We start from the raw sequence: 13,055 nt of genomic DNA on the forward strand, positions 1-13,055 counted from the left end.
CTATTTCATCCTTCTGTATCATAGCTGAAGGAACATTCTTGTCTCAGGTGTACAAGAGCCATAATACTGCTTTTAAGCAGAGCCAAAGAAAATTCTAAAAACTCATTTAATCTTTAGAACGTCTTCATACCAGCTTAACTCAGCCACACCTTACAGATTTAATAGACTCCTTAGCATGAAAACTTTGCATGTGCTTCTCATATGCTCTGTCTTCAGTGATTGATAATGCTCTGGAAATCCCTAGCCCTGAAGCTTTACTGGTTGTGCTCATCAGTGTGATTAAGAACAAAAACATATGCTCTGCAGTTACAACCACATGATAGCTGAGCCATGAGATCTCTCCTGGTAACACAGATAGCACTTATCTGTGTGCTTCCATCTGATTGTATCTTTCTCCTCTGCATAAGAGCTCAGCGTAGCAAGCTATATTTCTCTTGTTACTGAACATATGGCCACAGTAAAAGTCTACTTTTTTAATATTTTCAGTACCAATTCAGTACTAATTCAGTCATGGTAAATTTATTCAATAAATACTTATAATCAGTCACAGAATTAACAAAATGAAAAAGATTACAGTGTAGATTTTTGGTTTATAAAAGACACTAGAGATGTGGCGGTAAATATATTCTGGATGAGGAAATAAAGTGCAATCCTTAATTGCTGAATATATACATAAAACTCTCCTGTTTGGATAGGCTCCCATAATTAATTATCTATCAGTAAGTTTCTACTGCTGTGCCTGAGCAAACAGTTGCACAATTACTCTGGTACAATTTTAGTATGCACTTTTGATTGTCTGCTTGGTATCAGTGGTTCTTATATTGACCTTTGAAACATAACATCTTGCTGCAGTCTGATAATTAACAGAAGCCAATATCACACTGTCTGGATCTACAGTATACAGTGTTCATTAGGACATTTAGAGAATCACCAGCGTGGGGTCCCTATGAAGATGCTTATTTGTACAGCAGCATGACTCAAATGGCCATGGAGCAGGAACTACGTCCTGTGAAGCTTCCACAACTTTCCTACATTATACAAAAGGTCTAGCTCTCAAAGTTCTTTCTGCATTGCTGTGTTCAGCATTGCAGGAACTAACACCTAACTTCAGAGGATTAGCTATGCTGAGATCATAGAGAGTTGCACGAACAGGTACCATTCAGATGTTTCAGTCCAAACTGAATTATACATCTAAGACATTTCCAGAATGGGTTTGTATGTGTGTCCAGGTGACCAACAAGGCCAACGACATCCTCATTTGTATCAGAAGTAGGACAGTCAGCAGGGCTAGGGAGGTCTCTCTGAACTCGGCACTGGTGAGGCTGCACCTCAAGTTCTGTGTTCAGTTTTGAGCCCCTCACTACAACAAAGACACTGAGGCCCAGGAGCATGACCAAAGAAGGGCAAAGAAGCTGATGAAGGGTTTGGAGCACAAGTCTTACGAGGAGTGATTGAGGGAAATGAGATTGTTTAGTCTGTAGACAAGGAGGCTCTGGGGAGACCTTATCGCTCTTGACAACTACTTGAAAAGAGATTGCAGAGAGACAGCAGTTAGCATCTTTTCCCAGGTAACTATTGATAGGACAAGATAATGGCTTTAAGTTGCGCCAAGGGAAGTTCAGATTGAATATCAGGAAAAAATTCTTCTCAGAAAATACGGTGAGTTATTGGAATACACTGCCCAGGGTATATAGACACCATCCCTGGAGGCTTTCAAAAGGGTAGATGTGACACTTACAGATATGGTACAGTGTGCATGGTGGTGATGGGCTGACAGTCAGACTAGATAATCTTAGAGATCTTTTGCAACCTTAATGAGTCCATGATTCTTAGCTGTACTGGAAAAAAATATATATATATGATTTTCTGCCTATTCTTAGAATCTGTTTCTTTATGAACCAGAGCTTCCATCAGTATCCAAGGCTTTCAGAGTAATATCTACGAAAAGCCCGGTTGTGCAGAATACTATGAAGCAGCTGAAAACAGCCCAACCATGGGCTGACTTGAAAGTAAATCCACATATGTACAAAGACTGCTCCAAAAATAATGCCTCCTGTTTTATTATGTTGGTCTGCAACTTCAGAGGTGGATGTTAGTGGTACGGCAGTAGAAGATGGACCTTCTTGACAATATTCCGTTAAATTTTGTTGCTCTGCCACAGATGACAGCAGAGGGGCAGTGTGACAAAATGGCATCTGACATGGAAGTACATATGAAGCAAAGGTCTGTAACTGAAATACTCCGTGCAGAAAAAGTTGCACGCATTGACATTCACAGATGCTTGCTGAATGTTTATGGAGACCAAAAAGTGGATGTTAACACAGTGAGGTGGTGGTTGGTGCATTACAGCAGTGGTGGCAGCAACATGAAAGACAAGCCACATTCCAGACAGCCATAAAGGTTTTTAAAAGCACAGCATACAGGCTCTTGTTCATCACTGGTGAAAATGCATAGGTAATGGTGATGACTATGCTGGAAAAGAGTATTTTGTAGCTGAGAATTTGCTCTATCAAATAGTGTTATTGTGCTCTTTTTATCTGCATTTTCCACTGAAATGGAGACAGTAATTTCAGAGCAATGTACATATATACATGCCTTATCTCTAAGTCCAACCTGTGGGCTTTGAAACGCATATACCTGTGAGGATCTGTGCCTCACAGTTCCAGTCTGACTGAATATATTGATAATGCAGTATTCAATAAAGAATATCATCATCACTGTGTATTAAATTATTTCTAAAGGGAAGAATGAGTTAAGGATACTCAAAACAGAGGGTAGAGGATATCTTCATGCATCTTTATCTAAATGTCCTTTCACTTACTGACCAATTTGATGAATGAGATCTTAGTAGGTCACTGCTTCTTTGTGCTAAACCAAAAACTTTAGTAATTCATTCAGGCCTTAGAAATTTACTTTAATTAAAAACAAACAAAAAAACCATAGAAGAGCAAATTTTGAAATCTGACCTTACCTTTCCTTAGAAATATCTAATTAAAATCCCCAGTGAATTCAAACATGGAACACATTCCTACAGGTCAAAGGTTCCACCCTGAACAGTTCTTTACAGATTTTCCAGTGTGCTACTCGTCTGAGAAGCCTTTGTGAACAGAGTGAAATCAACATTTGTACCTGAGGGAAGAAAATAAATTAAGAAAAAACTCCATAGTGTTAATTTCCCCTAAATTCTTAGAAGGAGAGATAAAGCACTGAAAGCAAGGAAAGAGAGAAAGAGGAATAGATGGATGGAAGCATGGACACTGAACAACAACAACAAAAAAACAACAGATAAAGAAAGGAAATAATGGAGTCCCTAACCTTGTGTAAAAGTTGCATTGTTACTTAAAATTAGTGAAACTCTTCAAAACATACTAAACTGAGTACACATAATTAAAACAAGCTTGTAATCTAGGTCATTGTTTTGTATAGTACTCAGATATGCATGAATGCATTTGATGCAGAAATCAGGAAGAACTATGCAGATACAGCTGAGGACAAGATCTGGTTCATTTTCCAAGATTGCTATGCCTAAAAATACCTCTTCAATTGCACAAGAAAACCATAATATTACCACAGTATTTAACCTGTTCTCTAAATCTCATCAGGACCAATCACATGGCATATACTGAAATTGCCTTAGGCACAGTTAAAAAGATATTCAAATCATTTTCTGCATCTTTGATTGGTTTTCAACCTATCGACAATTCATTTAAGTCTAGCCAAGTCACTATGCAAAAAAAAAAAAGCTTGTAATGCTGTGATCAGATTGCAAAGTATATCATCACAATGCAAATCAAAGAATTTGATTCAAAGCCCAAGAGTCAAAAAAATGGTGCTGGATCACTGAAAATGATTAAATTGTTCAAAGAGGATGTTATTTAAGTGGTATATGAGTGCATACAGAGTTTCTGAATCGAGCTCATAAACAGAACCATGTTTTCCATATGGAAAGTACACGTGTTGGTGTCATAGAAAAGTATAAACTTTTTCATAGTACAGCTACCACTCAAATATATCCTGTCAACAACAACAACAAAAATCACCCTTTTCATAAGCAAACAGCAACAAAGCCTTCCCTGGAATTAATAGTGATCTTGCAACAGAGAAGGGGCACTGAGAAGGGGCTGCATGTCAGCGCCTTTTGGATGCAGGATTGTCACAGCATTCATGGAAATTCTCCAGCTTTCTTGTATCACTCTAGTCATATTTACCCAACCTCACTTAAAAGAGCAGTGTAAAACACATTTCGTTGCCATACTTTCCAATAATCCTGACCTAAATTAGTATGATAGAGGTATTTTTTCCTGAAGGGATATGGTTTTAAAATGAATGTGCTTAAATGTAAAATAATCTTCCAACTGACAGACAAATGCTTCTGCTTGAAAGCACAGCATTTATGAAACAGCAGGCCCTTTGGTTGCCCTGGAAACCATATTAGTAAAGGGCCACAATTTGTATTGTCCCACAGGCTTTTAAGATTTGCATCAAAGCTTCAGAAGATGAGAACTGTCAGTAGTTACTCTTCCCCACTCCCAAAAAAACAACACCTTTCACTTCAAGAAGGTTAAACAGCGTGGCTTATTTTTCTTTGTTTGTCCATATATGTGTATGTTTTTCATTTCTTTCCCTCCTAGCTGATGATATCTTTCAACAAGCAAAACAGCAACAAAAACTGTAAAACTGTGCACAGAAAGTCAAGAGTAATACACTTATGATGTTTCACTTGTTCATCAGGGTTACACAAAGAACTTCTAACTAAACAGAAGAAGAAATAAAGGGAACACTAGCAGTTGAAGTATTGTCAGTCTGTCTATTTGCTGTGTTCAGTAATGACTCTGAGACTTCACTCAGAAACCTCCATAAAGTTAGGACCTATGGTGTAATAGAGTAAAAAAGACCACGTTAAAAAAAAAAAAGCGTAAAATTAATAAAACTAAAATTAAGCAGGCAGAAATACTTGAGTTTAGTTCAAACACTTAACTGACAAAATGCTTATAATATTAGGTGCAGGGAGTGCTTTATTTCTCAGAAGAATCCTTTCAGCACTGACAAACAAACCAAGCTCTCAGCCACTATCAGAATTTCACAAATTTAATTGTGCAAAATGCTGCAGAAAGAGTCAATCTATTTCCAACTGTTTTTCTAGACTCAGATACTGAAAAAATGGTCTAAGGAGGAATCTTGATATTCATAGTCAAGCAAACTCACAACTGAAGTGACTGAGTGAAGTGCTTTTTCCAGGTTGAAGCAGAACACTCAAAGAAATATCCTTTGATTTTTTTTTCTCATTTCCACATCAATTTTCACTCCTGAAAGGTGTATGGAATAAAAGCTGCATCAAAATGAGTTCCTCGCTTGAGGATCTTGTACAAGCAGATAATCAAGAAAGTATATCAAAAAGAGACATCTCTCCAGTTTTGGAGATGCTTAGAGATTAGGCAAAATCTGTGAGAAGTCTGTGCAAGAACACTAATGAAGAAAATAGACAGAATGCAGAAATGTAGAAGCTTCTGAGTCATTTCCTCTGGAAGGGAAAAACCAAATGAGGAAAAGGAAAAAAAAGTAAAAAAATAGAGATAAAAAGAGAGAAAAAATAGATATCAGGCAGCGTACTTCTTTCAACAATTTTCAGAATAAATCTTTTCTGTCTTTGTGTAGGCAGTTGCATACTTTAGGTTAGCATTTGCAATATTCAAATGCAATATTAAAATAGCACAGTGGAAGTTTCACAAATGACAGCAGACAAGAAAAAGGAAAAGGAAATTTTGCATAATATTTTATAAAAGAAAGCTACCTAAATTCCTCACATAAATTTTGCATATAATTCTTTGATCAATTTGATTTGATGCTTCAAGAATGTGCTGCCAAACACAAAGATACAGGTAAAAGGCAGTAATGTGCATGGCAAGATTCCTCAGAATTCTGTGAAGCAGCTTCTGGGAATTACCATCATTTATCATGGGTTAGAGATCAACCTAGTGAAACCAAGCTCTTTTTGGTTTCACTAACCTCTGACTCGCCCAAGCTCCCTCTCAACTTGGCTGGGTACACTCATCTTACATCTGTGCTTTTTATGTCATGCAGCAAAAGGAAGTCCAAACTCTACACAGGGAAACTAATGTATTGAATCTAAAACAGCTGTCAATATTTCTTTAGAAATACCAAACAGAAATTACAACAATCTCTTTAGAAAAGTGTATTTAAGGACCATGTTCTTTATTTCAGATTTCGCCTTGCTTAGTGTTACAACTACATGTCAGTTTCAGAATTAAAATACAATACACTTATGCCATGAGTCCATTTCTGTATCTCAGCATTATACCTGGGATATATATTTACCATAGCTATTAAAATGTACAAACTATAGATGGATTCTTCTAGAAAGTGATGGAAAAATTATTCATAAACGTATTTGTAGCTTTAGTTTGCCCATGTAGAAGTTAAACAATTTCAGTTGTTACTGGAAAACATACAGGTGAATAGCTATTCTTGCTGGTATATATTCATACCATTGCCTTGAATAAACAAAACTTACTTTTTATCAACATTTTACACAGTTAATAATAAAGTTCCTGAGGCAAATACATTTTTTAAAAGTTTAAGTGGCTCATAAACATGTGCCATTTAACTATAACATGAATCTCCTAATTCTTTTACCCTGCCCCAAGTCATGGAGACCAGAAGAAAGATTCATCTCAAAGTACTTGAAAAGAATGGTTCAGCCCTGAGCAAATGGAAGCATTTTAAACTTTTTCTTGGGACTTTGTGATGCTTAAGATGAAGCCTAAGTCTCTCATCTTTATGAAATCCTTGTCCTGAAGAACTACAGCTGAAGTCAGCAGACTCGCAGTCTACACTGATTGACCTCTGAGGTTTGGAATGTTATCTTGGTTCTCTATCTCTAGTCTTTTTTCCTTTTCTTTGCCATGTCTAATAGAGGCCTGTTATTTGTTTACTGGTACAACAAGCAGTAAATTGAGAAGTTAATCAAAGTTGATACCTGTAGGCATTTCTATAACATCAATGTTAAATAATAATAAGATAAATCTAAATTAATACAAATGTGACTAACTAAGAAATGAAAAGTTAAGTTACATTTTACAAAAGATGACATCAGGGCTAATTTTATTCCATACTCATATATCAGTCCACACGTCAGTGATGACCACATAACTGTTGTGACAACACTTAAGAAGGCATAAACTGATGGAAAAGATCAGAACAGAAAAGAACAAAGAAGAGGGAAGACAAGAACAGATGGAGGAGGGGGGAGGGAAAGAGATGGGGGGGGGGGAAGAGGAGAGGAGAGAATGAAATGCAGCTGAGTTGTCTTTCAATTGCAGCCTTTTTTATTAGGCTGCTAGACTCAGCCTTGTGTGTGAGAAACAGGTGTGGAGATAAAGAGTTCTGTCAGCCATGTGTTCATTAATTATGTTTCAAGTACTAATAAAAATGATTAACTATACAATGATATGACAATTCCTAGAGATATTCCAGATAATTGTCGTGCCAACCTGCAAAGAATTAAGGTGCCAAATTAAATTTAGTTATAATACAAATTATTTTAAATAACTTACCAGTTCCCTTCATTTCACACTTTTCATATTCTAGCTATGATTTTGTTACTTGCTAAAATTAAAAGCTTTAATCACACAAATAGATAAATAAAAGCATCAAAGCAGTTTTAAATGCAGCCAGAAAAAATTTTTACAACTTTGAATTCTCTACGCCACTGAAAACAATACATCATTTCACTACTTCTGATAGCAATTTATTTCTTCAGCTCTTCGCTACTCAAGATACAACTTCCGTTTTCACAAGAGATTTTCTTTCATGAAGATTTATGTTATGTGTGATGGCATTTTGTCATTTTATTATTTGCTTCTGAATTTTCTGGAGATATCCATACATTATTATTATTATTATTATTATTTTTAGAAGGAGATGACACTATTTAGAGGGATAAAAAACAGTTATTTAATAGTAAGTCACAAAACTGTGGATACGCCACAGCTGAGTAATTTCTGTGAGCGGCCTTTGCCTTCCATACTCCATCTGCCCTTAAAGTATCTAACATTCACTTGATGCATCACAACAAAAATGGATTAAACTCCTTGGGGCAGGGTTTTGGTTTTCTGTAACTGCTCTGAAGTACCTCATGTACATCTGTGAGCTGCTGGGAAAAACAAAAAACAAAAACAAAGAAACAAACAAAAAACCTAGATTCCAAGTTCTTAAACTTTCATCTCTAGATTTAGCCTCCAGTGACTGCTTCCTCACATTTTTGCCCAAGACAAGATATGGCATGACCATCTTGTTGATGACTTCAAATCAAGTGAAATAGTCCACCTAACATGCTATCAGTTATATACATTGCCTAAGTCCTCACCATTATGTCAAACATGATACACAAAACCAACTGTGAAGTCAGCATACCTTTTGCCATGAACCTACTTCAGCTGTGGTCAAGGTTGTGTACAATACTTTATGAATGATTGATATTCTTTAACCATTATTACATTTCCCTCAGGAAATAACACAGATTAGCATATTAGAATCTTCCTGTTGGGTAAAAACCAGACACTGACTGGAAAGAAGCAGTTCAAGTTCTGCCACATTATTCCCCCAACTCCCTTTACCTCCTTCCTCTCCTCTCACTTCTCCACATTCCTGTGTCTCAACTCTGAGATAACATGATATCTCATGATGGAGAGAGCTGTGAGAAAGGAGACCCTGATCTCCACAGACCGCCCACTCATGCTCAAAGCATATGTGCTCTACAACACGGACCTCATAACAAACTTCTCTCACACTAAGCTGAGCTATTGATTTTAACTACTGAAGTGTTTGTATATTTATATGAATGTTAATTTTAAGGATGCCACAGGATGCTCACAAGTCAGTGAGGCTTTCTTTTGACATTCAAAGATCTGCATATAGAGGTTCCTTATATAGCATAACCCAAGTCCATTTTTTAATGGCTTGAACTTGAAACACAATGAAACACCTGGTGTTGCTTGAAGTTGAAAGTTAAACTTCAGTGGATGTTTCTAGATCAGCATTCTTGTAAAGCTGAAATTAAATAATATGCAAATCTGTTCCCTGCCTGAATTATCCAAAAATCAAAGCCTTCTTTAAGAGAACACTGGTCTCAGTGGTTGGTGCTGGTGCTTGTGCCTTTCTGGATACAATAGATTTTAATTTAACAATTGAAATTCACCACTTCACTTGAGTTCTGAGGGCATGCAGCTGGGAGAAAGAGCACAGGCATTCATGCAGTTGCACCTCTGCATACAGCTGCCCTGTCTCCTTAATAGGCTGACTGCATGAAGTGGCTTCAAGTATAAGGATGGTCATGATAAAATCCAGTGATAGAATTCAGATCCAGACTGAGAGACAGCACACATTCTAGCCTTTAACAAAAAACACTGAGCTTCTGTCACTCTGGGCAAATAAAATTCAGATGATGTGGCTTCTACATGACTGTTAAATTTTCAAGTGTTTTGAAATTCTTCTTTGGAAAAGAAAAAAAACAACTTTTATATAAGAGAAGGGTCCCTTCCACACATGGGGTTTGTCTTCAAATCAGAAGACTTTTTGCTTGCAAATATTAAACAAAAGAATGTGCAATTCTGTGTGATAGAAGTTTACAGACCAGTTATTTCACTTGACTTGGAGCTGGTTTCAGCCTCCTGTTATCAGCAAAATGTACTGTTCAGAGGATTGCACACAAATTACTGAAATTACTTCAGTTGGAAGGAGAGGGTGCTGAAGAAATGTACTTGTGTTACATCAGTAGCTAGTTGAATACTTCTATGCTTTTCTAAGACACCCTCTTGTCTGTTCAATAACTGAGTTTAAACTAGCGCAAAGAAAGAAAGATAGCAGATTTCCTTCCTTTAAAATTGTTCATTTTCAAGCCCTTGGTTAGATAAGTTAGAGAGCAGACATTATTGTCAGTTTCTTTATATCGTTCATCTAGAACAGCCACACTGAGTATAAAAGAAAACCTGTCTCTGTTTTGGGGCAGCAAGGATAGCCTGGACTCCCACAAAGACTAACTAGCACTCTAGTAAAAAGAGCTATCTCCAGTCCTACCTAAAGAGATACATTCTAGTGTTTTTAGTATCTTTTTGTATGCTTCTAAAGAAGGCTCCTCTTAGTGTTTCTGCATTTCATCAGCTCTCCCCCTCATGGAAACTCTAAATCACGCATTTAAAAATAGACCATCAGATTATCTGGGTAAATCATAAAGCTCAGCTTATCTCTCTCTTCCCCTTTAAAATATACAATTTATTTTGCCTAGCAGCTCAGCAGCATGAAGCCATAAATAATCCTATATGTCTCAGCATCTGTATCTCTAGTATCTGTATGTATGCCACTATAGGGCACATATGCACATATGGAGGAAGGAGAATTTACACTTCTGGGCACAAAGGTGTACGAGTCTGCAATGTTACTGCAATGTTTAGATCTGCATCATGTATGTCCTAGCATCACAACACAGTCTTATCAGTCCACAGACAATAATGTCAGAGTTTAGCAGAAGTAATGTACCATGTACTTAAATTATGCATTAATTTGATATTTAACACCAATTTACACCCCAGAATCCATGTATTTCTCCTGAAGGCAAATAAGATCAATGCAATACCAAAGAGGGCACAAAAATTTTTAATTTCTCTCTCCCAGTCACCATATAATACGGCCTTAAGCAGCAAACCCTGACTCCCAGGCCCAGCATTTCCTATACGTGCATCCTCTCATTCTCCTCCCACTGCCGGTGAAGCCCATCAGGCCACTGGAGCTGGAGAAAGCCCTGCAGGGCTATAAATAGCTACTCAGGGGAGGGAGAAGAGAGCGCAGAAGCACATTTCCGAAGATCCTTGCTGCGGAATGAGTTTTTTTTTCTGGATTAATTCAGAGAGGGAAAGGAATTGCTAGGAAGTTCACTTCCTAGTAAGGAACATTACCCAGGTAACGTCTGTGGAAAGGGGGCAGCAGCTGCCACGGAGAAAGTAAAATGGGAATGCCTGGCTCACTGGGAGAACAATGAGGTGGGTTTCCTCCTTCAACTTTCCCACGTATTTTGGATCGATTCTGCATAGCCCTCCTGAGATGAGCTACGGACATGAAGGCTCCAAGGCTTATATACAGAGGGCATACGAACCAAAAAAAAGCATTACCAGCACACACAGCTTATTGTCTATTCCAAGTTTGTATTGACTCAAGTATGTTTATATGTACTGGATTTGCACTGACTGTGCATGACGTGCACCTGAGCATGCCCCAGTGTACAAATGCTGCCGCCGGCTCCCCTTCCCCAGCCCTCGTCTTCTTCACAGCTACAAAGACGAGAGTTCTATTCTCCAGGAATCCCCATATCCCCTTGTCTCTCGGAAACTTTCGGTAATTATAGGCAGCGCTTGAAGCACTGGGGCGCGCTGCCCCGTTCCCCGCTAGTGACACCTCGGGCACTCTCCAGTGCACCCTCCGGCTGGCCGCGCCGCAGGAGGAGTGCACCCCCGCCGCCCCCGAAAGCACCGCGCTGCTCGGCACCTCCCCGGCTAGCTGCCGGGCATGCACCGCCCGGCCGTGCCCTGCTGCAGTTTCCGGCCCAGCCCGGCCTTTTCTCACCGTCCTCCAGAGCCGCTGCCGCTTGGTGCTGACGGAGGTGGCAGTGACGATGAGATGGGAGACGGACACCACGAGCCCGAAAACGATGGCCAGCAGGGTCCGGACGGGCAGGAGTGAGTACGAAACGAAGGTGACCAGCATGAGCTGCCACATGCCCTGCTCCGGGGCGCTGGGGGGTTCCATGCCGTAGGCGCCTAGTGAAAAGGGGCAGCAAAGGAAGGAGAAGGTGAAGCTAAAGAGCAAGGTGAGCTTGACGATCTGCTGCAGCTGGGTGACCTGCAGGTACTTGACATTAGTGACGATAAAGAGAGAAAGGAAGATGATGCAGTGCACCGGGTGTGAGCCTTTGGAAATGGTCAAGCTGGGTCCAGAGAGCAGCTCCATGAGGGCCAGGCTGGCAGTGAGCACGATGAGAACGGCCAGCGCTTTGAGGGTGGACTTCTGCTCCAGCTTCAGGTTGTAGCTCTGGAAAAGAGCTTCCAGCTCCTTGCAGTCGAACTCGTCTTCACAGGCAATGGCATCCAGCAGCAGCAGAGGAGGAGGTTCCCCCAGCCTGGCTCCCGCTCCCGCCACCGCGGCAGCAGGCGGAGAGCAGCAGCAGTGGAAGCACTTCTTCCTCTTGGTCTTGACTTTATGAAACGGTATTTCCTCCATATCACTGCCATTCATAAACCCCGGGGAAGAAATGCTCCTCCTGTTGTCCCCCGCTGCCGCTCCTCCGCCTCGCTGCTCATAAAAGACAGGGGGGCTGCGAGCAGGAGCCGCGGCCGCAGGTCCTCCGCCAGCTCTCGCCGCCGCAGCTCCGCGGCTGCGGGCACCGGGCGCAGCTCGCAGCCGCCGTCCGCAGCCAGCGGCGCCTGAAAACGCCCCCTCCGCTGCCACCGAGGAGCCGAGGATGGCTAGGGCGGCGGGAGGACAGCTTCACTCGTGCCGTCTCTCTCTCCTTTCCCCCCTCCTCCTCCTCTCCTGGTGTTCCACGGATGTTAATCTCCTAATGACACCAAAACACCATACGAAGGTTTGAAATCGAGCAGAGTGACGGGTGGGGTCAGAGGGTACGTGGAAGCAGAGAGAAAGGGAGTAGGGGATAATCGACACGCGGGTCTCCCTTTTAATACCGCTGTATGGAGGAGCAGTACCTACGGAGAGCGGGTGGTAAACGGGCTCCCAGGGGTAGGTAACATTAAAAAAATATTAAAAAAAAAAAAAAAACAAAAAAAAACACCCCAAACAAAAAAAGCCCAAGGAGATAAAAATGAAATCCAGCCAGGAGACTGGGCTAAACGGAGGAAAAGGAATGCAGCAAGGCCGGAGAAAAAGCAGGAGACAGAAAAAGGCAGGGCGATTCCCTTCTCACGTCCGAGAGCATCTCACCGAGGCCGGGGAGTGAGTGGCGCCTGCGCGCCCCTCGCTCGAGAAAC

At 40.4% G+C, this 13,055-nt stretch overlaps 1 protein-coding gene across 1 annotated transcript in view; it reads right to left on the reverse strand.

Moving 5' to 3' along the window:
- ADCY1 (adenylate cyclase 1) overlaps positions 1-12,696 on the reverse strand; it is a 166,165-nt gene extending 153,469 nt beyond the window's left edge. Inside the window, exon 1 of the mRNA XM_021382384.1 lies at positions 11,635-12,696. Coding sequence (XP_021238059.1) covers positions 11,635-12,303 — 669 coding nt within the window. The 5' untranslated portion in view covers positions 12,304-12,696. The remainder of the gene's footprint in view (positions 1-11,634) is intronic.
- Between the last annotated feature and the right edge of the window lie 359 nt (positions 12,697-13,055).

The sequence above is a fragment of the Numida meleagris genome, unplaced genomic scaffold (genome assembly GCF_002078875.1).
Source record: "Numida meleagris isolate 19003 breed g44 Domestic line unplaced genomic scaffold, NumMel1.0 unplaced_Scaffold218, whole genome shotgun sequence".
Taxonomy (NCBI): Eukaryota; Metazoa; Chordata; class Aves; order Galliformes; family Numididae; genus Numida; species Numida meleagris.